This window comes from Pantherophis guttatus, chromosome 1 (assembly GCF_059756535.1).
Source record: "Pantherophis guttatus breed Tessera chromosome 1, ASM5975653v1, whole genome shotgun sequence".
In the NCBI taxonomy this organism is placed as follows: Eukaryota; Metazoa; Chordata; class Lepidosauria; order Squamata; family Colubridae; genus Pantherophis; species Pantherophis guttatus.
In genome coordinates, this window is record NC_142063.1 from 136,365,021 (window position 1) to 136,392,556 (window position 27,536).

At 36.4% G+C, this 27,536-nt stretch overlaps 1 protein-coding gene across 4 annotated transcripts in view; it reads right to left on the reverse strand.

Annotated features, from left to right (window-relative positions):
• Window positions 1-27,536, reverse strand: part of LRP1B (LDL receptor related protein 1B) — a 986,195-nt gene that overhangs the window by 289,600 nt on the left and 669,059 nt on the right. For all 4 annotated transcript variants that reach the window (XR_004592513.3, XM_034424500.3, XM_034424507.3 and 1 more), the window contains exons 8-10: window positions 21,176-21,398; window positions 17,398-17,569; window positions 429-572 (exon numbers count right to left, since the gene is read on the reverse strand). Coding sequence is in view for 3 of the 4 variants with exons in the window: in XM_034424500.3 (XP_034280391.2) it covers window positions 429-572; window positions 17,398-17,569; window positions 21,176-21,398 (539 nt within the window). In the remaining variant the exon portion in view is untranslated. The remainder of the gene's footprint in view (window positions 1-428; window positions 573-17,397; window positions 17,570-21,175; window positions 21,399-27,536) is intronic.

Consider the following 27,536-nt stretch of genomic DNA (forward strand, 5'->3'; position numbering starts at 1 on the left):
AATATCAGGATACAAAACACAAACTTATGATAGGACTCAACTAACATCAAAATGTCAAGGAAAGGAAATTTCAGGGGGGAAAATTGAATATTCTATTTTAATACAAATAATATGTTGTGGTTGGATCTGGGTCAACATGATTTCTATAACACTCCAAAATGGGCACTATAGTTGGGGAATTATTTGATAATACTATCCTGTAGGAGAAAGAATAACAAGAAATAATGAAATATGTCCTCGCTGCTACAAGGTCCAGTCCACACCAAAAAGATGATTGCTTTAATGTGGTAAGAACATACTGCTGAACACATTCCATCAGCTAACATTTAGCTCATGCAACTGGTATTATTGATTATTTTATTTAATATAGATAATTCCACTCTGAACACAAATTCTTTCTGGTAAAGTGTTTAATATAGAAAACATACTTTTGCATGATCTGCCATCACTTCCCAAGACAAAGCCCATCCGGCAGCGGCAAGTCCTGCTTTTATAACTGCTGCTGAGCAAACAGATGTGTGAACATCTACCTGGCTTTCCATGCTGGTCTGGTTCACATGCATGGCTTCTTACTGGAATAGATAAAAAAGAACAAGTTGGAAATTCTTTTTTTTAAAAAAAAGTTGATCAAACTCCATAAGGCAAAAGATAAACCTGAACATTACAATGTCTTATTCATACTCAATAAGTAGTAGTTCTTATTTCTTATAAATAATAACAGTTATTATTTAAAAAATACTACAGAACAATGTTTATCTTATAGGACAGTGATGGCTAACCTTTTGCCATCGGGTGCCAGGAGGGGGGCAGGGAGGTTTGCGCGCATGTGCCCAAACCCATAATTCTATGCGCCCCATCCTGTGCATGTGTGTGCAACCCCCCTCCCCTCCGCTCCTGGCATGCGATGGCCTGGTAGGCCCGTTTTTCTTTCTTACCTGGCTCCAGATCCTGTCTGTGCATCTGGGGAGGGCAAAAACACACCCAGGCCCTCTGGAGGCAGGAAACAGCCTGTTTCTCTACTTCTGGTGGGCCCAGAAGGCCTGAAAATCAGCTGGCCGGCGTGCACATGTGCGCCACAGCTGAGCTGGCATGCCCACTGATATGGCTACGCGTGCCACCTGTGGCACGTATGCCATAGGTTCGCCATCTCGATTATAGGAGGACACAGATATAATTTTGATTTTAAACATAGAAAAAGGGAATGCATAAAAAATATTATGGTGATAAACTCTGACATTTAGCTTCTATTCTTAACCATATTTCTTCATTTATTTCCATGATTGTTTGTATTAAACGGGGCCCTACTTTCTGTTTATCAACCATATAACCAATATGTTTTAATGGTAAATCAGAAAGACCCTGGGTGATTGGGATGGGTGGGTAAGATACTGCTTAGGGAATGGTCAAATAAGAGAGGGCATCACCTCCAGCTACATAATGGACAGAGAAAGAGATTCAAAAGGGACCATCCCTAACTCCTCAGGCTTAAAAGAGACTCTGGGAGATTTGCAAGATTCTGTTAAAATAGCTTTACAATAAAGTACTCTTTAGCCATCTGGTCATGTTTCCTGTGGTCTGCCTGGGAACGCTAACAATATACATGTATTATAAGTTCCTGTAGTTCCTGTTGTTAAATCACTTGATTTTCAAAAATGCTTCAGAATTATTTGGAAGAAATGACTGGTATCATGCACGAATGCAAACTCGGCAACTTCTGTAAAAATCAGGAAAATGATGTTACTGCTTTAAGGAATCAACACATTCAAGCAATTATTCAAGCAACAGTGCTATTTTTCTGGGATAAGGGAATGTGGGGAAAAAGTCATATCCATTTTAGTGAACAGTAGAAAAATACATGTCTCTGCAAGTTCAAGATCTAGATCCTTTGTTTAGAAACATTTCCAAAACATGTGTAGCCCTAATATGTACATATATCAGGGTTTTTTTTTTTAATTGTTGCATTAATGCAAAAGAAGAGACTATTGCTTTAATTGTTTAATGACAGTCATAACAATATTAAACAGGTATTAAAAAGATGATAGCAATGATAGTTAAAATAGTACAAAGTCAAAAATTACATCTACACGATGATCTGAGAGAAAAGAGGAAGAAAAAAAATCATAACAAAAGGGTCAGAAAATTCTTCTGAAACAGGATTGTAAATTTAGAATTTAGTTATTGATACCAACCAAAGGTTTGGGATAACTTGGAGTGGAGCAGCTGTCCAAGCAAAGCCCACCATTGCTAATGAGTAGTGAATTGCTATCCTATTGCTACAGGGGGAAAAAAAACCCCTAATTTTCTGTGGCTTTTATCGGTTCTTGTGCCCTTCTAGGATTGGGGTTACTGAAGAAAGTGAACAAATTGGAAGGTAGTTGGAAGGTTACATATTACATATTAGGAACAACTGAAGATATCTGCTGCATGTCAAGACACTCATTAAAAAAACTTATTAAAAAGACACCAATAAATTCTATTACATGCCATAGAGAGATCAAGTTACATGACCAGACCTTGCATTCCATCTAATTTAAAAGGGAGAATGAATTCTAATGAAAAACCAACACTTTGAATTTGGTAGCACAAATCCTTGCACAATTTCTCAATCTTTCACATCAGAAAATGAAGTTTGCACAGTTTGATATCTGACATAAATCTCATCCTGGAATAGAATAGAATTCTTTATAGGCCCAGTGTAATTGGACACACAAGGAATTTGTCTTTGATGCATATGTTCTCAGTGTACATAAAAAGACAAGATACATTCGTTAAGAATCATAAGGTACAACACTTAATGATAGTCACAGGGTACAAATAAGCAATCAAATCATACTAGGAAACAATCAATATCAATATAAATTGTAAGGATACAAGCAACAAAGTTACAGTCATGCAGTCATAAGTGGGAGGAGATGGGTGATAGGAATGATTAGAAGGCTATGTAATAGTAATAGTAATGCAGCCTTAGTGAATAGTTTGACAGTGTTGAGGGAATTATTTGTTTAGCAGAGTGATGTCGTTCGGGAAAAAAAAACTGTTCTTGTGTCTAGTTGTTCTGGTGTGCAGTGCTCTTTAGTGTCGTTTTGAGGGTAGGAGTTGAAACAATTTATGTCCAGGATGCAAGGAGTCTGTAGATATTTTCTCAGCCCTCTTTTTAACTCGTGCAGTATACATGTCTTCAATGGCGCCTTTTTCTAATCTAAACCTAAATTTAAACCTTTTAGTAACCAAATTTGATCTTGCTGGAATTAGGCTAGTTTCAGAATGGAGAAAGAGAGCAGGATTCTTAGTAGCTCAAGATATGAAATTAATATATTATGAAGAATATACATTACTAATTACTAGAAAAGAAAACAGGGAACCAATTTTGCTTTTAATAACTGGAAAAAATGGCTGAATTTGTTAACCTTTCGTGCAACAACATTTTATGCACCAACAATTTATAATCCCATTATTTTTTTTAATTAGGATGAGACACTTTTAATGAGCAAATCAACTTTCAAATGAAGAAGTTAGTTAATGGTATGTGGAGGCTTGCTCTAATGTAATGAGAATAAATTCTTAGGAACTTGTCCAATGAAGACCACAGCTTCCCACTTTTAACTACTAAATTTGCAATCCAATCAATCATAAAGAAAACCACTATAAGTAATAACATTTCCGTTCAAATATTTGCCATCATAAGTAATAACATTTCCATTCAAATATTTTCATATTCTGAATGAAACAAAGCACCTTCTCAGCTCTGAGACCTAAATGTCACCTAAACAACATGTTTGTTTTTTTCCAACAAAAAAATTGTTTTGTTTTTTTCTCTGATAATCCATCAAACTGGCCAGTTAATGGCAGATCCACCAAGCAGGTGAAATTAGTTAAATAGATTAGTACTCAATTTCAATCCTCCACTTGCTGGTGTTGTTGTGAATTGCTTTTTGTTAGATGGGCAGCTATACAAATGTGCAAAATAAATAAATTAAAAAAGAGAAATGAGGTCTATAATTACCGTAATAGAAAGAAATGTATTAAAAGACTATGCATACTTTAGAGAGCTAAAACCTATAAATAGAGAAAGATAATGAGATCAAATAGATAAAAATCAAAGTCTGCAGAGGGATTGCAAAATAATAAAGTTAAAAAAAACAGTGTTTATATTAGTAAATAAGTGCTTATTTGAAACTGAATAAATTCTGAATTTGAAAAGAAAAACAGATTTTTGTGGATAGGGATGTATCCTGTTGATATATTCACAACAAAGTGTATAAATTAATCACAAATCTGACCAAGGAAAAGTTAATTTAGCAAAAGTAAAATTAGAAATATTAAAAACAAGGGCTGATAAATCATAATAAAAGTGGGTATTTAATATTCCAAGAAGCATAAGCCTGAATGTAATGCAAATTACAGTAATCTATGTAATTTTATGCAACACAATTGTAAATGTTTGCTAAAAATGGACGTTCCACCATTGCGAAAAAGCATCATCTAATATTGAAAGGAAAGAACAATGCAGCTAATTTGCTGGAACCTATGCAACCTAGAGCAAACAAGATGCATGCATAATAATAAAAAATAATAATCCTGAAAAATGGTTTGGACATATAGATGTTCTCTGAATAAAAAAATAAATGATGAGGATTTAACAATTAGGTTGCAATTTGTTCCCACAAGAAACAAATAGAATAGAAGTGTAATTCTTTTCTCAAATGAAAGAGTTTTCTAAGGATTGAATACAAACAGCCTTTAGAGCTTATTTTTTCTGACCTTTGTTTTCCCATGCCACTAAAAGAAGAACGGTAAAAGCTACTTGGTAACATTAATAGACTGTCACTCAAAGTATATACTAGCACCTATCTCTTCACAAATAAAACTATACTATTTTTTTAAAAAAAAACAAAAACCAATAAAACTATACTATTTGAGAAATTCAAACTATGAATTTACTTATGTAAAAAAAAAAAAGCAACTGGCAGAAAAATACAGAGATTTAGGTGGGAGTGGGAGAGATATTTGCAACCAGGAGTTTGAAAAATACATGAATTACAAGGCATAAAACATGAAAATGCTCACATTAAGTTATATTCCTGAGCCAAATAAAAATGGTTGCAGAAAGAAAGCATCAAAGCCTATTGAGGTTAGCTGATACAGAATTATTTGACTATTGGGAGAGAGAGAGGGGGGGGGGAATTTAACACAGATATAGCTCTGCAAACTGTCTACCAATGCAAACTAGAAATAAAATCCACATGAGTTATAGAATGGGAGCAACTCAAATATATCACGCCTAAAATTATTTGGATGAAAAGCTAATGCATATATCTCTTAAAAAGAAAGTAAATTGCAGAACCCAATTAGAAATAGTCCTGACTGTCAAATAGAAACAAACAGGTGCAAGGTTTTAGATTTAAAAAAATGAAAAAGTAAAAAAAACCACCAAACCATGTAGTTTTTAATGAAGAAAACAGGATATCCCCAGAGAGAAGTAGTATTTAAATACAAATGAAGGCTTAGTTTTATGAGTAGCATCTAAGGAGGAGGCGGAAACTCAGGTGGGTTTACTGAAAAAGAATCTGAGAAAACTAAAAGAAAAAAAATAGCGTCTGATTTAGAACTGGCTGCTGACACATACCGTAGTTAGACCCAGACCTAGAATTAACATTTCAAAGATCTAAGAAAAGAATCCATGTTCTGCTTCTCAGTTACAGCAGAGGAGATAATCTAAAATAATCTGCTACTCAGCTACAGCGAGGAATATGCAAAAATAAATAAATAATAAAACACACACACACACACACACCCCAAAAAAATATATCTAGTTTTTGTGAGATTGGACATTTCCATAAGCATCAGGCTTTGTTCTGAAAATCCATTTTAGACCCTGTGGATTTTCTTGCCCTTTGGTAGTTCATATAGAATCTATATTTTGGGGATGGTGTTTCTTGTGTTTGATTTTTTTTGCAACAATTTCATTTTTTGTGATAAAGCTTTCCTCTATGTCTGCGCCTTTGCTGTTGGCAGTCCCTATACTTTTTTCCGTAAATTGGAATAAGGCTCACTATAGCTGAGTAGCAGATTATTTTAGATTATCTCCTCTGCTGTATCTGAGAAGCAGAACATGGATTCTTTTCTTAGATCTTTGAAATGTTAATTCTAGGTCTGGTCTAACTACGGTATGTGTCAGCAGCCAGTTCTAAATCAGAAGCTATTTTTTTCTTTTAGATCTCAAAAAACTAGATTAGGACTGTCGCAAAGGTGTTTTTTCAAGAGGCAACTGGACTTTCTGGTTTTTTCTTTGAAGACATTTCGCTTCTCATCCAATAAGCTTCTTTAGCTCTGAAGCTTCTTGGATGAGAAGCGAAACGTCTTCAGAGAAAAACCAGAAAGTCTAGTTGCCTCTTGAAAAAGCACCTTTGGGACAACCATGACCTACCTGGATGACTGAGAATCTCCATAGACATTTAGATTAGGACTGCACACAAAAATCTAAATTGGCAACACCTTCCAACCATCAAGTTTTGAAAAGCTAGAGAAATAAAACTGATATGTATACTACAGAAATTCAAATATGAGCAGCTGAAATACAATCTGATAAACTAAATCAAATTGTGCAGAACATGGATTTTTGAACAGGGAAATTTAAAGCCCTTTAGGCCATGGGTCCAGGTTATCTGAAAAACTTCTCACTCTGATGGGATTGGCCTACCCCACTCGCTCTGGCAGAAGGGTATACTCTACATCCCACTGCATCTTGCAGTGTCCAGGAGAAGAGCCTTTTCTGCTGTGGCTCCTGCCCTTTGGAATATCATGCCGCTCAAGGTGAGATCTGGTCCTAAAAGAGCCTGAAAACTTAGTTTTGCCAACTGGTTTGGTGCCCCGATGGAGCAGTGGTGGGTTCCTCCCGGTTCTGCCCGATTCCGCTGAGCCGGTAGCAGTGATGATATGACATCATCAAACTGATTCTGCCCCCCGCCCCCCCATGTTATTCTTACCTTTTATTTGGCCCCACCACCAAACTATTGCTGCCTCCTGAGTCCCAGCTGATGGGCTATAAGGAAAAAAACTGTTTAAACTCTTGCTGCAGGGCTTGAAAGGGCCACCCTACAGCTGATCAGTGTTAAAAGGCAGTGTGCTGGTAGACTGGTGCCTCCAAAAACAAATGAGTAGAACAGTGCCTGCAAAAATAAATGGGTAGACCAGTGCCTGCAAAAACAAATGAGTAGTCCGGTTACAGTTCTGCAAGCAGTTAAAAGCCTGGTAGACCAGTACCTCTGCTAAATCCCAAAGAATTGTCACATGACCATCAAGCCACGCCCACAAAATAAGCCACACCCACAGAACCGGTAGTAAAAAAATTTAGAACCCACCCCTGCGATGAAGGCAACTCATTCTAGTAGATTAGTAGAAGAACCTCCCTACACCCCATCTATGCATTGCTTCTTTTGGGCTAATATTAATTCAATGTTTTAACTTTTAATAATGTTTTGATGTTTAATCTTGTAACCATTTTATTCTGTTATTTATGATATTGTAAGGCACCCAGATTCACTTGATAGTGAAATAGGAGACATGCAAAATAAATAAATAAATTATGGACTTCAATTTAAAAGTGTCTATCACTAATCTTCCAAAGCCTATTGAATATAAAGATTTGGGCTAGGCTATATATGAATTTCACAGGAAATGAACTACAAGATATATATACAGGCAGGCAGGCAGGCAGGCAGGCAGACAGACAGTATGTATGTATGTATGTATGTATGTATGTATGTATGTATGTATGTATGTATATATTCAGGTCTGTCTGTCTGTCTGTCTATCTATCTATCTATCTATCTATCTATCTATCTATCTATCTATTACAATCATCAGCTGGTACAGTAAAAACAAACATGGTGGCCCTATCATCTGCAGAGATTGAATGCTGTTCTATGGAACAAACATTCAAAGAACTTGCCTGTCTGCTACAGATCAGGAAGGAGAGAAGCAGAGAGATCATCATCCTCAACAACAACAGCAATAATAACAAACATAATAACACTGAGAAGAAATGGATGAAAGAAACACTAGTGTTATCTCCCTGCTACAACTAAAAATAATTTGATCATTTGAAACTACACCGTTTTATCCATGAGGCTTTTTAAAAGAAAGGGAAAACAGTAGAGATTAACAAGATTTTAGAGCAAACATTAATACTCTGAGGATTAGGAAAACATTTCCTTTTTATGGTTGTTGTCAAGCAGGGAGGTACAAAAGGTTAATCAGGATCTGTGGGTTGATTGCCGAGTGATTTGTGATATAGATTGGCAAAGGTTTCCAATTCCCGATTGCCACATAGCAACACCAGTTAAAAACAAGGACTGCATTTTTATGTAAAAGGCCCTGAGATCTCGCTTCTAGCACTGATCACTATTTGTGCCTTATTCTGTACAGGTACGTTAATTCTTAGTGTATGATTGCCTGCCTAAATCAATATTTTTCATCTTTTTGATAGATTTCATAATTCTACTAAAAACAAGGAAGCCTTGCAACACTGAAACCTGCACAATGTAGGAATGGAATATTTGTAATGGAATATTTCTTTTTCAGGAATTTTCTGAGTAGTACAGTAAAGTTGTTTAATAAGCAAATTACTTTATTTTAATGTGATAGATTGATTATTTCGAACTCATAAAATTATGAATGGAATTGTTTCCCCTCCTGGAAATAATCATAATATCCAGTACAAGACATTTTGTAAAATAAACATATTTTAACTAAATATAATAACATCGAAACACATACACACCAAGCTTGACAATTAAAAAATGTCATGATTATACTCATTCCTAATAACAAGCAACAGCAATTAAACAAACATAATTCCACAGTTTTGCAATACCACTAGAGAGACCACCCCAAATGATATAAAGGAATACAAGATTTCAAATTCTCCAGAAATCTTCTATGACTACAGTACCACAGAAATAATATGATAGGGTCATGGCATAAATAGAAACTAGATAGGGAATGCCGTACACATTGATTTATGAATTCAGATATTCATATCAGATTAACTGGAGCCTAGGATAATATAAGTGATTGCTGATAGTCTGGCTGAAAGTCTAGATATTATTCTTGAAAAATTTTGGAATATCAGAAAATTTGGCTTGACAAAGGTCTCTTAAAAATAGAAGAGAAGGATGCCAAGGAAGAATAGACCAGTCAATCTGCAAAGAAGATTCTAGAGGAGATGATAAAATAATCAGTCCCTAGCAATATTTCTTAATTTAATTTAATTTAATTTAATTTAATTTAATTTAATTTAATTTAATTTAATTTAATAATTTAATTTAATTTAATTTAATTTAATTTAATTAATTTAATTTATATGCCGTCCCTCTCCGAAGACTCAGGGCGGCTCACAATACATTTTAAAAAATCATTATAAAAAAACATTGAAAAATTAAAAACATTAAAAACATTAAAAACTCATTCACACCATTCATGGCTGGATCTTACCAGATCACAAGAGTGAGATCAACAGCCCCAGGCCTGCCGGAAAAGCCAGGTCTTCACCACTTTTTGGAAGGCCAATAGGGTGGGGATGGTCCGGACCTCAGGAGGTAAATGGTTCCAGAGAGCTGGGGCAGCCACAGAGAAGGCCCTCCCCCACGGGCCCACCAGCCAGCATTGTTTAACTGACGGGACCCGGAGGAGACCAACTCTGTGGGATCTTACTGGTCGCTGGGAGCTATGCGGCAGAAGGCGGTCTCAAAGATAACCTGGTCCTGAGCCATGTAGGGCTTTAAAGGTAATAACCAACACTTTGAATTACCTTAGAGATTAGCATGGATTTATAAAAAATAAGTTGTGTCATTTTTTTAAAAAAGCCTAATAGATTGAGGGAATGTTATGGACATAATATAAATTAAATTATATTGGTAAAATATGTGACCAAAAATCTATAAGTGTTGCTTCCAAAAATGGCAAAGAGAAACAATCTGATATAAGAATAGCTATTAGGGACAATAGGGACATTTGTAAACTGGATCTTTGATTTAAAAAGGGAGGTCAATCCATTCTTTGCATAGAATTGATGAAAAAAAAGAAACAAAGAGTTTAGAACTTAGAGTATCACACACAGCACTTATTTTGGAGAAAGGAAAAACAATGCTCATTGGAATCCTTGACAGTGAAATTGCAATTCTTGGCTTCTACTACAGTTGTATAATTGGTTTCCCTGCACTTGCTGGGTGATCTCTAGAAATACCATGGCTCAATACTATGCAAATGCTTTGAATCAGGGCCGTGTTGTTAAAGTCATTAAAGCGCCTGCGGTCTTTCCAAAGTTGCACGAATGCTTTACAAGGTGGTCCCAGTTGTCCTCATCAGTGAAATTAGTCATTATGCCTGCTGCTTATAGAGCAACTGCATGAATCTTGAAAAAGAAGCAAAGCTTCTCTGAGTAGCAAAGCATCTCATTTGAAGGATGTGCCCAACCTTACCATATAACATTTGCATGTTAATTAAGTATGTGCTGGATGTCAAGTACTAAAGTAGACTGAGAACTGGCTTGAAAACAATGCTCAATAATCCTCACCAAACTACAGTGAGAGATACCAAGTGAGATATAATGGAATTTGGCACCGGATTTGGTACTCATCAAGGTTTTTTTTAATTAGTTTGATGCAAGAAACAGAGAGAATGTTGATCTCAGATGATACAAAATTAGGGGGGATAGTTAATACTCTAAAAGATAGAAAGAAAATTCAAAATGATATTGATAAATTAGGGAAGCAGGCTAAAAATGACAAAGGCAATTGAAATGTTCTTCATAAGAAAGACATATCAAATGCTTCGAAATAGGAGTGGAAACACCTGATTAATTCATGTGAAAAGAAACCTGGAGTTCTAACTGTTCAGAAAATTAGTATGATTGATCAGTGTGGTGTAACTGCTAAAAAAATCAAATACAATTTTAGAATGTATTAACTGAAGTGTAATATCCAAATCAAATCAAATAATAAAAAAAACCTGGTTCCAACCAACTGTACATTCTTTTTGTTCTTGGTGAATTTATGGTAACCCTATGCAGATGTCTATGAGCATCTTGATGTGAAACAACAAGCTTCAACTAAAACCTTGCAACACTGAGTGGTTTTGGGTGTTGAGGGGCCCTGATTCTAAGACTACTGGTGGTCTATAGGATTACACTGTCCCACACAGACCATGTGCACAGTCCTGGATTTATAACTCCTGTTGGAAGAGAAGGAAGCAGCTGTGGCTACAGCAGCGGTCACCAACTGGTGGTCTATGGACCACTGGTGGTCCACGAGAAAATTTTGGTGGTCCAGAGAAAAATTATTTGCATTTTTTATATTGCACTAAATCAGGGCTCCTCAAACTACGGCCCCTGGGACAGATATGTGCAATGAATGTTTATGTTGCTGAAGAGAGTTTCCCCCTTCGGGGTCTTTTTGTGTGGGTAGGAGGGGGGAGAAATTCTGAATTGGGGTCTGCTTCAGCCTCCTGGTGTGGGGCTTTGGGCAAAGGCTGGAGGGAAGTGCCACTGGTGGAGAAGAGCTGGAGGGCCTTGTTTCAGTGGGATTGCATCATGGCCTGGAACTGGCTGACCATCTCTGCCCGCTGAGCCTCCAGGCGCTGGTACCTGGCCTTGCACTCCCACAGGTCTTCCCTCTGCTTGGAAAGCCTATGCTCGTAGTCCTCAGTGAGGTGCTTCTGTTGAGCCTCCTTCTCGGCCAGATCCAATTTGAACCGAGCCAGCTGTTTTGCCAACTCTTTCTCGTGATGGCTGCTTAGCTCCAACAACTGCTTTCTGTTGGGGCCCTAAGGAGTCCAGGCAGGGAGGCGAGCTGGGAGGGGAGGGGCGAATAGAGGCTGGCGAGGTGCTCTTCGATGTGAGTGTCATTGAGTTGGCCATGCCCACCCAGTCACATGGCAACCTAGCCACGCCCATCCAGCCAGTTATTAGGCAGATCATATTAGTGGTCTGTGGGATTTAAAATTATGAATTTAGTGGTCCCTGAGGTTCAAAAGGTTGGTGACCCCTGGGCTAGAGAGCCTTTGCATAACTTTGTACTCTGTGGCAGTTGTGCCCATTTGTGGATCAAGGAGCTCTACTAACAGTCATCCACATCCTGGTCACCTCCTGATTGGACTACTACAATGTGCTTTACATAGTGATGCCTTAGAGTATATTGAGAAACTTCAACTGTTGCAAAAGTGCAACAGAATGAATAATTATCCATGTCTGTAATGGTTACCCAGTGTGTTTATGGGTCCAATTCAAGCTGCTGGTATTGACCTTTAAAGCCTTACAGAGCTTGGGACTTTGGCCAGTTCTTTTCTCTCAGACCAACCCACCTCACAGGCAGCGGTGAAATCTAAATATTTTTGCTACCGGTTCTGTGGGCGTGGCTTAATTAGTGGGCAGGGCTTGGTGGTAAGGTGACTGAGTGGGTGTGGCCAAGTCAATGTCACTTCTTTGCCCTTTTTTAACCTACAAAACACAACACAACACAACTGGCTCACCCACAATGTAAAAGCAGATGTGCTAGACCCAAAATGGCCCCGCAATAAGCAGGAACCTTCCACAGCCACAAAAAGCCCAAAAAAACATCTTTCACACTTTACACACACACAACACAACACAACACAACTGGCTCACCCACAATGTAAAAGCAGCTGTGCTAGACCCAAAATGGCCCCTGCAACAAGCAGGAACCTCACACAGCCACAAAAAGCCCAAAAAAACCAACTTTCACACTTTACACACGCAAAATTCCACATACAGCTTTGTGAGATTTTGTGTGTTTGTGTAGTTAGAGTGAAACACTACAGAAACATACTAAATCTCAGAAAGCTGCACAAATATTATTTTATTTTAATTCATTTTTATTTTTATATAAAAGCAGCTAAATTTAAAACTTCCTAAACTTTAAATGGCTAGGTCTAAAAAAAGATCAACTAAAAAAAACACACCCCAATTAACTATTGTTTTTAAAGCTCCCAAAGGGGAAAAAAACTTACCCAATAGAACAAAGGTCTCCAACCTTGGCAACTTTAAGACTTGTGGACTTCAAGTCCCAGAATTCCTCAGCCAGCTTTGCTGGGAGTTGAAGTCCACAAGTCTTAAAGTTGCAGATAGAGTTGCTCACCGATGAGCTTGATTGCAGGCAGGGAGATTCAGTTGCTTGCTGATGCAATGGATTGCAGGTATTACAGTAAGCGAAGCAAGGGAGGCGTTGCGACCAGCACCTAAGGTAAGCAAGGGGCTGGGGGGCGGGGGGGGGAAGAAAAAAAGAAACTTTTTTTCTTTTAAATGGGTCTGACAATCCAAGCTGAGTTGCCTGATTAGCAGGCAACTCAGCTGGGATCGTCCGAGCTTGGATCGTTAGAGCCATTTAAAAGGAAAAAAAGGCTCTGATGATCGCATGGCTCAGCTGGGCATGGGGGGGCGGGGGAAGGGATTTTTGCTACCGGTTCTCCAAACTGCGCACCGCCATCGCTACCTACTTGCCCAAGCCGGTCCGAACTGGGAGCATTTCACCCCTGCTCACAGGGCAGTTGTGGGGAAAGGTGGATATGTTCACCACCTTGAGCTATTTGTATAAAATAATAAAGGCAAGAAATAAATAGGTTGGATAGATAGATAGATAGATAGATAGATAGATAGATAGATAGATAGATAGATAGATAGACAGACAGACAGACAGACAGACAGACAGACAGACAGACAGACAGACAGACAGACAGACAGACAGACTGACTCTTTCAGATTTCATCTGCTTGTTCTACTAGATCCAACAGAATGGGTATGTTATAGGTTCCTTCATCAAGGGAGCTACATTTGGTGAGCTTTAGGTGGCAGGACACTTCCTGCATTGCCCACATTGTGGAATCTTCTCCCTTCATAGATGAAATTAGCTTCTCTGCTCAGGCCTGGGGACCCCAAAGGATAGATGAACTTGTGAGATGGCTTTGTTATTATTATCATCCAGCCATCTATTATTCTCTTTTGTTATTTCTGCTTTTATAGTTATTAATTTTTTTAATAATTACATAATAGTTTCAGTTAATGATTGTTTTATATTTACTATTTTAGAGGATTGCTGTAGGTTTCCCAGAATTACTTTCTGTCACATGTGTGACCATATAAATTTATTTAAATTTATAAATTTTGAATGAATGAATGAATGAATGAATGAATGAATGAATGAATGAATGAAGTGAATGATGAATGTAAGGATAGCTCAGAATTTATATCCCCAAAAATAAAGAGAACAAGTTTCTCAGATCTTAATTTCTAAAGAATAATTTCTAAAGAAATATAATGAATCGGGATGAATGTATAACCTATTCCAGTGATAGCTAACCTTTTTGTCGTCACGTGCCAAAAGGGCACACACGTATCTGCACCCATAATGCAATCCATAATTTCATCTGTCATCATCTGTAACCTGTCAATCTAGATGATAGGCTGTGACAATTCAAGCCTGGAAAATGTCTTTCTGAGCAGCCAATCAAGAGTGGGAAGGCTTACCCCTTATGTATGTTTTTAAAAAAGAAGAGGGCACTTCCTTGTCTTTTTGTCTTTACTTTTCATTGGAAAAGTGGATGCATAAATTGCCAAACTGGCTCCAAACTGGTGAGCAGAGCCTTGAGCCTTACTGAATTGGAGGTCTAGATAAAATACAATAATCTTGGGATTCATGAAAGCTAAAAGTGTGTTAGAGGTTCAGCTCTGTTCTAGGCAAAATTATTTGAATGGTGATACCTTTTCTTATGCCTTTGTTCCAGGTAACTATGCATACATAACTGGCAGTGCTAATACCCTCAGAAGACATAGTTATTTTCTTTTTGATTCCCTCTGTCTTTCTGTCTTCTTGGCATCTCTTTAATTCTACAATTGTGTATACATAATAAAAAGACTTGCATTCTTACTGCTCATATTCTGAAAGGAATGCAGTCACAGTACATATAAACAGTTTCTCCTTGGGAGATGTGGAACAGCAAATGAGGATTATGAGGTAAGGTTTAGGAATCCTCAGAAGGGCTAATGAATCATGTCCAGATGAGTGTGTATTTGCAAATATCCTGTAATTCCAAATGATTTATTTTGAAACGGGCAAGGTCAGTGAATTCCCCCCCCCTCATATTTTCATTTAGATCTTTGCTCCATAATCAAAACACAATAAAAATTAAGCAATACTAGTCAAATATTTCATAGCTATCTCTCTAAATGTTAAATGGAATTGTAAATTAATTTTTAATTACACCACAAGAATTTTCCCCCTCTTCTATGCTTAGCAGGTGCCCTGTGTTCTTAAAACACAGGCTCCTTGGAAATAAATGTTTCAATAAATCTAATCTTATCTTATCTTATTTTATCATCTTATCTTATCTTATCTTCTTAGCCTAGCCTCGCCTACCTTAGCTTAGTTATGTGCATGTACATGTGTTCATATACATATGCATATTTCTCACTGCTCAATTGCTTTTTCTGATTGGATAATGAAATGCTTTGTAACAAAACCACCTTCTGCATAAAAATGGCATATTTACCAGTCATTCATCATTCTTGTGCAATTATTCACATCTAATTATTCACAGCAATTCTTTTTGTGTGTGTGTGTACATTTCTTTGTGTTTTCTTATTGAAAGTTATACAGCATACAGCCCTTTCGAGGTTAGTAAGTTATAGTAAACATTTCACGAAAATAACAGTACATTTAATCTCCACTTCTTTATGATCAGTGCAACTTATTTCTGTTCTGGCATTTTCTCCATTTCTGCTCAAAATAATTGAGCATTGATGTTGAACAAGGCACGAGTGAAAAGATCTAATGGCCATCGAAGAGGTAATTTTTGAAAAGCCACATATTTATCCTTAGCAGCATGCTACATTTGCAAACTTGTAACCATGGAAAATATAATTATAAGCTATGTAAGTGTCTCATTGTTGCTATTAATTTAATTTTGTCAAGTTCATTTTCAACTATTGTGGCTATTCTAATATGAAGAGACTCAGAGTCAGTCATCTTATTGGACATATTTATGTGCCTATTATTAATCGATTTGCCCGATTTGCCAAAATTTAAGTTGTACCAAATTATATAATAGTAGTCTAATGGAAATCTGAATTATTAAATAAAAAAATTAGATGAGTTCTGTGCTGTATACACCTCTTCATGGTACAAAAACTGTCATGCAAAATCACTCATAATTCTGCCAGATGAAATCACTGACACTTTTCTTTAACTTTTTATAATGTTAGTATTCCTAAAAAAAAAAAAAAAAAAAAAAAAGTGAAAGCCCCATTATTTACTTTCTCATAAAACACTGAAAAGCTTCAAAGTATCTCCCCTTAAGCAATTGCTATATATATATTGCATGCAGAAATATAATACAAAGCCAGAATTAACAAGTCATCAACAGGCAGCAAATACCATTTCTGCGAAGAAGCTGAAGAAATAATGGACCACCTAGTTAGTTGCTGCAAGAAGATCTGACTACAAGCAACGGCATGACAAATAACAACAATGGTACATTCAAAATCTGCAAGAAATACCACCTGCCTCCAAGCAAGAACTGGTGGGACCACAAAATAGATAAAATAATAGAACACGAAGAAACTAAAGTGCCCTGGGACTTAAGGATTCAAACAGACAAACATCTGCCACATCACATTCCAGACTTAACAATTGTCAATAAGAAAGACAAAGAAGTCTGAATAGTGGATGCAGCAGTGCCTGGAGATAGCAAAATAGAAAAGAAACATCATAAAATACAAAGATCTGAAAATAGAAATAGAATGACTGTGGTAAAAGAAAGCAAAGGTAGTACCAATAGTAATAGGTGCCTTGGGGACAATCCCAAAACAGATGGAACACCACACGAATACCATTGACACCAACAAAATCATTATCACTCAATTGCAAAAAGTTTTGTATGGAATGGCTAACATCCTGTAATGATACCATTAAAACTATCAAACAACATGTGCCTATCCCAGGTACTTGGGAAAGAGAGTGGATAAAAAGGCCAAACCATGTCTAAATATCTGACTGATTGTATGACCAACCATAATAATAAATATCCAGTTTGAAACTCAAATCTTTATTTCAATTATAATGTATATGAACATATGAAGTTAAAAGCTTGTTGAAGAAATGAAAGAATCTGTTTCACTCACTCAGTCACCAAGATATATGTAATATTATGAATATAAAATTGGATGAACCACTGTGATTTAATCCTTTCATTAAACCCTGTAAAAATTCATATCATATTTGCTGAAGAGCGAATACGTTGAACTTCATTAAACCCAAGGTTAACATCCTAATCTTAAATAGCAAATAGAGCATTAAATGATTACAATTAAGATTTCTGGTTGCCTACCTGTTGGCTGTATTCTCTTGTGGTAAACAAGGATATCTTTAGCATTTTCAAGTCTCATTAAGAACTTCGTATCTCTGCTGTTAAATCTGTTAATTTGTATGACACTGAAGTTGTCTGAATTTGTTGCATACAAATAGTCTTCAAATACTGCTAAACCATATAGATGAGTAACCTAAGGGAAAAAATACAGACATATATGGTATACATATATAATTATGCAATTTTATCAGTTTCTTTTACTTGAATGGTAATGCAAGGGTATACATAGAGATTAATAATGGAAGTCATAACTAGAATGTAACTATTGGCTAATGAGAAACTCATTAAGACAGAAAGCAGAAATGAATTTTGCTTTCTTTTCATTTGAACAATGTACATTTATTTTAAGAAGCTTTGGAATGAGAAATAGCATTTGCCATTCTTATAATAAATACCACTAGCGAGAAATCTTGGATTCTCATTTTTTTGTTCTAAGCGTTTCCAATCCAGAATGCAAGTCTGACAATTATGTTTTGAAAAGAGTGGAAAAGTAGCAATATTCTGACTGAAAGGATATAGAGATACAATAAGTTAAATTTGAGAAGTATTGCACAATTTGATGCCAATTAGGGATATATGGATTGGATCTTTATTCTTCAGAAGATAATTGAGAACTTTATGAATGCAAGAATAGAAATTTGTTCTATGTCCACTGATTTACAAAAAGAGTATGATAGAGTGAATAGTTTTAATTAGGGAATATTTTGTGTGGCTATGATATTAAAGTTTAGTTACTGAATGGCTGGCAACTAGTGGCATAAGTGGAAGTAAAGGGATGCATAATAATAAATGAAATGTTTAGTGAATGTTTCAGTACTGAGCAGGAAGTAAATAAGGATGTCTGCTGTCCCTTTCATTGTTTCATGTATTTGCTGATTTATCAACAAATTTGCTGATCTGATGGGTGATTTTTAATTCGGAGATTTTAATTGATTATTTTAGTAGTTATTTTTATTGTTTTCATCGTTTTAATTTCTGTGAGCCGCCCCGAGTTCTTTGGGAGAAGGGCGGCATATAAGTATAATTAAATAAATAAATAATTAAATAAATAAATAAATAAATAAATAAATGAATGAATGAATGAATGAATGAATGAATGAATGAATGTGTAAGAAGTGCTTGTGTTAATGTAAGAGTTATGTGGGTTGAGGGCAGGGGTGAAATCCAGCCGGTTCTATCTGGCTCGGGCAAACCGGTAGCGGTGGCTGCGGGAAGCTCCACCCACCCACGTGGATGTCATGACGTAGCTTTTTTGCAACATTTTAAGCCCCTGCGCATGTGCAGATGATACGTGCACATTGGTGAACCGGTAGGGCAGGTAAGTAAATTTCACCCCTAGTTAAGGGGTATGGCTATGTGTATAGTTCTGTATGGGAATTTTAGAAGTGTGATGCTTAAGAAAAAATGCTACTGGTTCGGATGAACTGGTATTTCCGACTATCAGCTATGCTGCATGGTTTATATTCGCTAGAAAGCAGGAAATCCTGCTTTCTAGTGAATCTAAATTATGTGGCACAGCTGTTCCCCCCCCTCGCTGTTCTATTTACCTTAGAAAAGGCCTCTTAAGCCTCCTTTTTCAGCGCTGCGCAGTAGCACCTGCAGTGCGCATGTGTGCGAAGCACTGTTTGGCACGCACCGTACATGCGCGCGTGCAGCAAACCGGTAGCAGGCTTCGGAGCATTTCACCCTTGCATTTAGGTCACCTTGATAGTTGACTGTGTATGATCTGCCTGAACATTTTTAGTGTTCCAGTGTTCATCTTCTCCTTCATCAGTTGCTTTCATTTCCTCTCCTTTACCAGTTACTTTTATTGTCAACACAGTTTTAATGTTATAATATTTTATTTACCGTATTTTATGTATTTATTTACAGGACATTTATGGCTGCCTATCTCATATGGTGATTCTAAGTCGCTCACAACAATCCATAAGCAGCGTAGTTAAAAACAAACTGCATAGGCAACAGACCAACAATCCTTACAGCTGAAACCCCACCCTAGTCCAGTGCATGGGGGACAGCCAGGTCTTCATAGACCTCCCAAGGGACAGGTGGGAGGCTCTTCCAAAGACGTTGGTGCAGCCACCAAGGAGTTGTACTTCCAATGACCTGCCACATACCAGCACTTAAGGGAAGGGACCCTGAATGCATCATCCTATCTAACCTAGTAGAACAGGCAAATCACCTGGGCCTGTGCTATTTAAAGATGAGAACCAGCATATTGAATTACATCAAAAAAAGCAACTGAGAGCCAGTGCATCCCATGCAGAAGTGGAGGTGCTCAAGTGCACCCAAAATTGGATGTGCTGCTGCATTGTGAACCAGTTGCAGCTTCTGGATGCTATTCGAGGGCTGTCCTGTGTAGAGAGTGTTGTAGTAGGTGGTGACTAATTTTCTTGATATTAAACTGAAAATCATATTCCTGTTAATTTAAAACTAGTATTCTGTGCACCACTATGGATTAGATGTAGTTTTCTTCCATTTCACAATTCTTCAGGAACTTGAAAACTGCTACCAATCACCAATCAAACATTTCCAAGTGTTATTAAATCCAGTTGCCCTTATCTTTCTTCAAATAGCTACGTTTCTAATCTCCTGGTCATCTTTGTTTCTCTTATCTGAATCTATTCTATCTGTTCTAGCGTCTCTGGACAATTTAATTTATTTGAATATTGAGCCTCTTCTCATTTAAATTCTAACAGAGAGGAAATAGAAGGTGAGTGAATCCCTTTTCATTAGCATTCTTGAGCTGATTGACCTGTCCCTTTTGAAGTTAAGCAATGCTATTTTGAATATAACATAATACAGAAAAAGAAGCTTCATTATTAATTTGACATGATAGTTGTTTGTTTTTTAATGGTATTTCTGTGAAATATTTTTCCATATTTGAAAAAATAAGATTGCATATAGAGACAGACAGAGAGAGACAGAGAGACAGAGAATGAATAATGCACTGTATTTTGGATTTGTAATAACCTTGATGTGGTTCAAAAATGAGCATTACTAATATTAATGGATTATCTGTAGTCCTGATAAATACCATTTAGATTTTCACATATCTTCAGGAAAGTTGAAAGCACAACAGAGTTTAACAGGCAAAAATTCTGTATGGCCTAGCACAGGTGGAAATCAAATTTAATCTATGAACTTGACAGAATGCTCACATAATGATTCTTCAATCACTGGAGCAGCCACCTATCTAAAATGGTATAGGGTTTCCTGTTTGAGCAGGGAGTTGGACTAAAAGACCCCCAAGGTCCCTTCAAACTCTATTCTGGTCAATTGATGTGTTTTTTTAAAAAAAAGCATCTTATGGTGCAATGCTATAAATGATGTGGCTAAAACTATTACCATCTGAACATTTAATGCATTTGTGTGTATTTGTGTGTGAAGTATATGTTAGTATGTGTGTGTATGTGTGTATCAGTGGTGGGTTTCAAATTTTTTTACTGCCGGTTCTGTGGATGTGGCTTGGTGGGCGTGGCAGGGGAAGGATACTGTAAAATCTCCATTTCCTCCCCACTCCAGGGGAAGGTTACTGCAAAATCCCCATTTCCTCCTGATCAGCTGGGACTCAGGAGACAGAGAATAGTTGGGGGCGCTGTCAGTCAGAATTTACAGGTGTGTATAAATCACACACAAATACACACAAATGCACACAAGTGCATACATTTCAGATGGTAATGGTTTTAGACACATTATTTATGACATTATTTATAAAACAAATACTTATGGTACTTACCAGTTGGCCTTCAATTATAGTTTGCCTGTTACGTCCTTGGTAGTCAACCACTCCTATAAAGTCAAGATAGTCATCTACCCAGTAAACGTATTTGCTGACAAGGTCAAGTGTAAGAGCAGTCGGCTGCTCTATTTTAGATATTACTATCCTTGTTCTGTTCATGCCATCCATATCACATCTCTCAATTTTAGCAACATTTCCATAGTCTGTAAAGAAGAGCTTTCTGTAACGAGAAATTTCAGACACATTTTAATAATTATGCACGCTTAACCGCAAGGACATAAAATGCAATCTGTAACACAAAGTTGTGTCTTTCACTTATGCTAACATCTTACACATTAGCATCCACAAGAAAATCATTCTCAGTTTAATATAGCAAAACATAAAGAAATATCTAATGGCACCTGAACACTAACATATTCATAAGTTTATCTCATAATACATGTGGTAGTCTTTAAGATATTACCTCATTGTTTTTAAATATTTGAAGGTCATAAGATATATTTTTTTCAAAATAGATCTGGTTAACTAAAAATGGTTTCATTCACCCATCTGTCTATTCTTAATTGCTAGATTTTGCTGAAAAAATAGTTTAAAAAATAAGTATAGATATGTGAAACAGCAATTTGATCATTTATCCAGACACTTCCATCTCAGTGAGGTCCTTGGGTGCTCTCTGATCTTGGTGGTTTTCTTGAAGACATTTCACTACCAAATTAGATAACATTATCATTACTGATGCATCGTGTCTTGTGCACTGATGATGTTACTTAGCTTGGTAATGAAATGTCCACAAGAAAACCACCAAATTCAGAGAGCACCAAGGACCCCATTGTTCAACCTTGAGCTACAAATAATCTCTTTTATCGGAACTTTCCTTTTCATCTGATAACTGTAAGGAAAACTTCTATCTATAAATGAATGCAATATAAGTATTAAATAAGGTAATAATAATTTTTTTAAAAAAATGAGCAATAATATTCATAAATGAAGGAAAGAATATTTTAGTTACATATACAGAAAACACATTTCAGACCATGATGCTTCATTTGGGGAGGGGGAGGTGTCAAATGCCTATTTTCCCCCTTTTATCAAGGATATCCAGAACATAATAATCCATGTATGCCTTTGTGAAGATAGTTTCCAATAGCCTGAAGCAACACATTAGGGAAATAATTAAGCAGATGGAAAGTAAACGTGAGGTATTGACAAATAACACATAGAAGTAATCCAGACTTCATGACTAACTCGTTTATCCCAAAGCGTATCATCTCGCGGAAGGTAAATTATTGACAGATAAGTGTTATCCATTTTAAAAAGAGAACAAAAAAAAAAAAGTTCCAGTGCATTTATCTGTCCATATATTTGACTCGCTGATTACATTTAGTGTAAAACTAATAGGAATCTCTGAAACCACCAAAGCTTCTAAGCCTGATATTTGATTAGCAAATACTGTGTTTAGTAAATCACAAATCAATTTCAATTAACCTGACAATATTTTAACAAGATTAATTTCCCATGAGATTAAATTACATTTGTAAATGGAAGCCCATCCCACCATGGCTCGAGAGGAAAAGGCATCTGTTTTCTGGAGACTAAATGTTTAAATATTGCTTAGAAAACTAATAAGATTATTTTCTAGGCTTAGTAAAAAAATAATTGCATTAGAAGAAAAAGCCCCCCCTCCCCCCGTGTGTGTTTGGGTAACACAGAAAAAGCAACTCAATGTACAAATGTGTAAGATTTGGCTACTCTAACTGGTGATTGGGTGTATCCATCACACGAAGTCACGTATAATTTAAACAATGACATTGACCATTAAACTATTGGCTGAATTCCTAAAACATGCTAAGTATAAGCTGTGGTTTATATATAAACATTGCTCTAAGCCAATTAAGTTATCGACACTGTGTTGCTCATTAATGGTAAGAAAATGATAAATCTAAACATTTTTATCTACTGCTATATCAGTTAGAGAGTACATCATTATATTTAGGGTCAAGCAATTCTCCGGCACAGACTATTGTCTGGGTTTCACTCACTCATGAGATCAGAACTAATCAGGAAATCAGTCAATATTTTCTTCTCTTCCCTTGCATTCTATAGCTACCCAGCAATTAAATCCTTCTGAGGAAAGCTGTTGAGAATTTGTCCAGAGATATAGCATGGGAAAGAGGATTTTCCTGTTCTATCAGTTCCAGGCTATGGAACGTACACTCTTGGGAATTGGGTTTGGCCCATTCTCATTCTACGTTTAATACATTTTTCTGCCAGGACTTTAAAGAGCTTATATTTGTGTTTTAATTTATTGGGGCTTTTGGATTTCTTCTACTGTATTTATTTTTAGTATATACCTATGTTTTTTGAGTTTATTCCACAAGCTGCTTCAAATACTTTCACCCCAAAATAGAGGTGCCTTATAAATCTAATTTATTAAATAAAATAAATATAAGATATGCCCAGTTTGGTTTAGTGGCTATCAGGCTATACACCTGTGAGGAAAGTAGGTGGAGGAAAGAGTATTGGCTGTGTCCACCATCTTGAGTTATTATAAAGATTGGATAAAAATCAAATAAATAAATAAATTGTTATTTAATGCATGGCAAAGCCAAGGACAGTGTTGCTAATGTTCCAGATGAATGAATTACGAAAAGCAGGCCGCTTTGCAGTATTCTTTGTAGAAACTGAGATCCCAGCAAACAAGTATAAAGGGCCTTTGCTTTTTCTTTTTTTAAATTGTTGGTGGGATGAGAGGGGATAGGGCCCGGGTGTCAAACTTGTGATGCCACATTGTCATCACGTGGCATATCATGACTCCCCCCCCGCTAAACCGGGGGTGGGTGTGGCCAGCATGTGACGCATGCGGGCTGAGAGTTTGACAGCCCTGGAATAGAGGAAAGAACAGATTCAATTGATCTTGAAAGACCAGAGCAGAAAATACTGATGGAATGGAAGCAGGATAGCATTTTGCCTTTACATCCTATGAACTGAGAAAGGGTTGAGATGACAGTTCCAGCCTTTATGGATCCATCTGCCCCAGGCATTGCAGGAATTCAGCAAAGGAAACTTCATTGCATTTCCTTTGGAGCAGCAATAATATTGATGAACTTCACTGGCTCAACAATGTAAAGTTGGCTAAAAAACACCATTGCATTGTGGGGAGAGGCAGGGATGCCACCGATTAGCACAGCCATTATGTCGGACAACTCCTTTGATGAACTTCAAATGCATAAGTTTTACATTTGAAAAGTTAGAACACAAGAAATATTGTCACTCTAATCTATGATATAAAAAGCGCTTCTATAGTTTTAGTAGCAGGCATATTCTTGTCTTGCAAGTTTAAACACTACTAGTGTTAAACCTATTTCCTAAATCAGTTCAACCATCATCTCATCTTAATGGTCTAACGCTGGCATGTATGAAAGATTGTTTTCTCTCATATGAAATATTGATCTCCGCAAGATATATTTCTGTAATTTATTCTATGATAATGGCAGCAGTGGAGATATTATATTTCACCATTACTACCTGTAGAAAAACCCCTACCAATCTCAGAAATGTCAGTTCAATCATCTCTGCTGCATAGAAAAGGGGAATGAAGTCCAATTAATCTAAACTTCATCAATCCAAAACAACGGTTGTGATAAAATGTTTTTGATCTACATAATAGTACTGAAACATTCATTTGAATCTACCTTTTAAATTCTATAGCAGAAATATATTGCGCTTAAGAAAAAAAAATAAGAAAGGAACATTGAGATTTTTAAAAAAATGGGACTGGAGTAAAGCTAACATTATTCTGCAATAATTAAAATATCATTAATTTAAATAGAATAACAGTTGGAAAACTAACAAGTAGAAAACCTTTTCCCTCATAGAGCACATACATTTTCTTTTTTTCTTGGTTATCAAAATATATTTCAATAAAGCAGGGAGAGTAAGAACTATTGCTTAGAATATCCCTGTCTGAATGCCCATCAAAATCCCCAGGTTTTGACAAAATAACACTGTATTATACAAGGAGCTGCCCTTGAAGTATCAAGAAACTTATATTCGTGTAATATATAGCAGTCGTCCAGCCAACAAAGGAGAGCCTTTATAGCAGGAGTGGGCAACTATAGCTCCTTTACATACTGGCTCAGGAATTCTGGGAGTTGAAGTCCACAAGTAATAACGGAGACATAGTTGCCCACCTGTGCTTTATAGTCACATACCATTAATGTTCTGGGCACTGCATTGGCTCCCAATTAGCTTCTCAGGACAATTTAAAGTGTTGACATTAATGTATAAAGCCTTTTTGTGTTTCAGTACCCAGGAATCTCCAGGTCTGCCTTCTCCATATGGTCTTCTATCCCACAGTACAGAAATATAGGGTTGCCATTACATGAAATTTGGTCTGGGGGAGACAGAAGACAATGTTTTTGTCATGGCTCCATTCCTATAGAATAGTCTGTCCCCAGAGCCTAAGACAACACCTTCCCCGATGGTGTTTAGGAAAGAATTTTTCTGCAAAGCTTTAATATTACTTGATGGAATAGGTTTGGACAACATATACCAGAGTGGGTTATAATTTTCAGTGCCATATTTTGACTTAACTGATTTTAATTTGGTTATATTGCAAACTTCTAAGAGTTAGGAGGAACAATACATAAAAATAAATAAATAATAAATTCAAATTTATCTGACAGCTATTCTGTTTGTCAAGTGATTTAATTAAACTTTCAGTTTTCCCTATTTCTTGAAGCAATTTATGCATATAATTATGTCAAGTAAATGTATGCAATTCCATACCTAAATGTTTAGGAGCAAATCAATTAATCTCAATGGGTTTTGCTTTTGAAGAAGCTGAATGAATAGCTCTGTACGACTATCTAAAATTCCCCCAACTCATGTTTTCTTTTTTTCAATTATTACTTTGAATATCATATTGAAAATACACATTCCTCTATTATCATAAGCAGTGTGACACTGTAAGCCACTCTGAAAGCATAATTGTCTTCATATTGTCATGGGGGAAGGGAATGTATCTTCTCCCAAAGTGGATAAGTATTATGTCTTCTACAGAAAATTATACAGCCCCCTTCCTTCAAGGATAATATTGTCCAGTTTCCTCTGAAACAATGCCAAAGATTTATATAGTTTTTAAAAGCTTTTCTTCTACCATGTATCAAAGGGAACAAGAAAGCTACTCACTTTTGGGGAAATATAAAAAAATCTGGACCACTTAATTATGGTGTTTAATACTCCCCCTCTCCCAATCTGGTATAATTCAAATAGCTGTCTATGTGAAGGTTAAAAATGAATGGGTACTAGGAACACTGTTCAAGTTCCTGCTTTAAAGGGGGGAAATAAAAATCAGAATATAAGTAAATACTAGACAACCTGTGATCTGTTAGCTCATCCTTCCAGAGATATTTCCATATCAGATTGCTCAATGCCTTCAACAATGACAGAGCTTCCAGTGTACTGCCTCCATTGGAAAAATTGGGGGTACATTCAGGGATGCATCTCCCTTAAAACTGGCCCATGTTGAATTGTGCAGCACAAATATCAGTATAGGAAATGCTTTATGACATTTTGTATTATGTCATAAGCTGTTTTATGATCATGTTATCATATGTTTTATAAAATTTACCAAGTTTCAGTTGGACAGGAGTCATGGATCCCAGATTTTGGATGTATTCTGTAAATTAGCCCATAATAAGTTAGCCAAATAATACGTAAATGAAGCTAAAGATATGAAATGTGTAAAAGGGAAACCTAGTTAAACCTAATTTATATCTCTATCAACCTGCACACGTTTCCATACTTTTCTATCCTTGTAAATCATCCATACTTCTACCACTTCCATATACTAATATATTGTGTGTGTATAAATTCCCTTTTGTTCTTAAACTTGCCATATAATCACATAAAATTGATTTCTTAGCATTCTCCATCTTCTCAATCTGTTCCCTCTTCCTTTTTATATTTATTTCACTTTTTTTACTGCAGACTTAGTAAATAATTTAGCTGCGCTTGATTATCACATACACTATATTTCCGCTAGTATTTGATGTCTTAATATAGCTCCTTCTATTTCCCTTTTAGTAAACATTCACAGAGAGCATGTCACCCAGCAGGCTTTCATCGCTAAGGCAGGACTAGAAGTCACCATCTCCTGGTTTCTAGACCAGTACCTTTACCACTACACCATACTGCCTTTTATTTGTTTATAACTTACAGTTTTTTTTTGTCCCATTTTCTATGTCAAATTCATCTAACTTGGTCACTAATACATTAATTTTCACAATTGCTGCAGAACATTTGGCTTCTCAGCCAACACCATAACAGAGCCTGCATAAAACGAGGATCTGCCCAT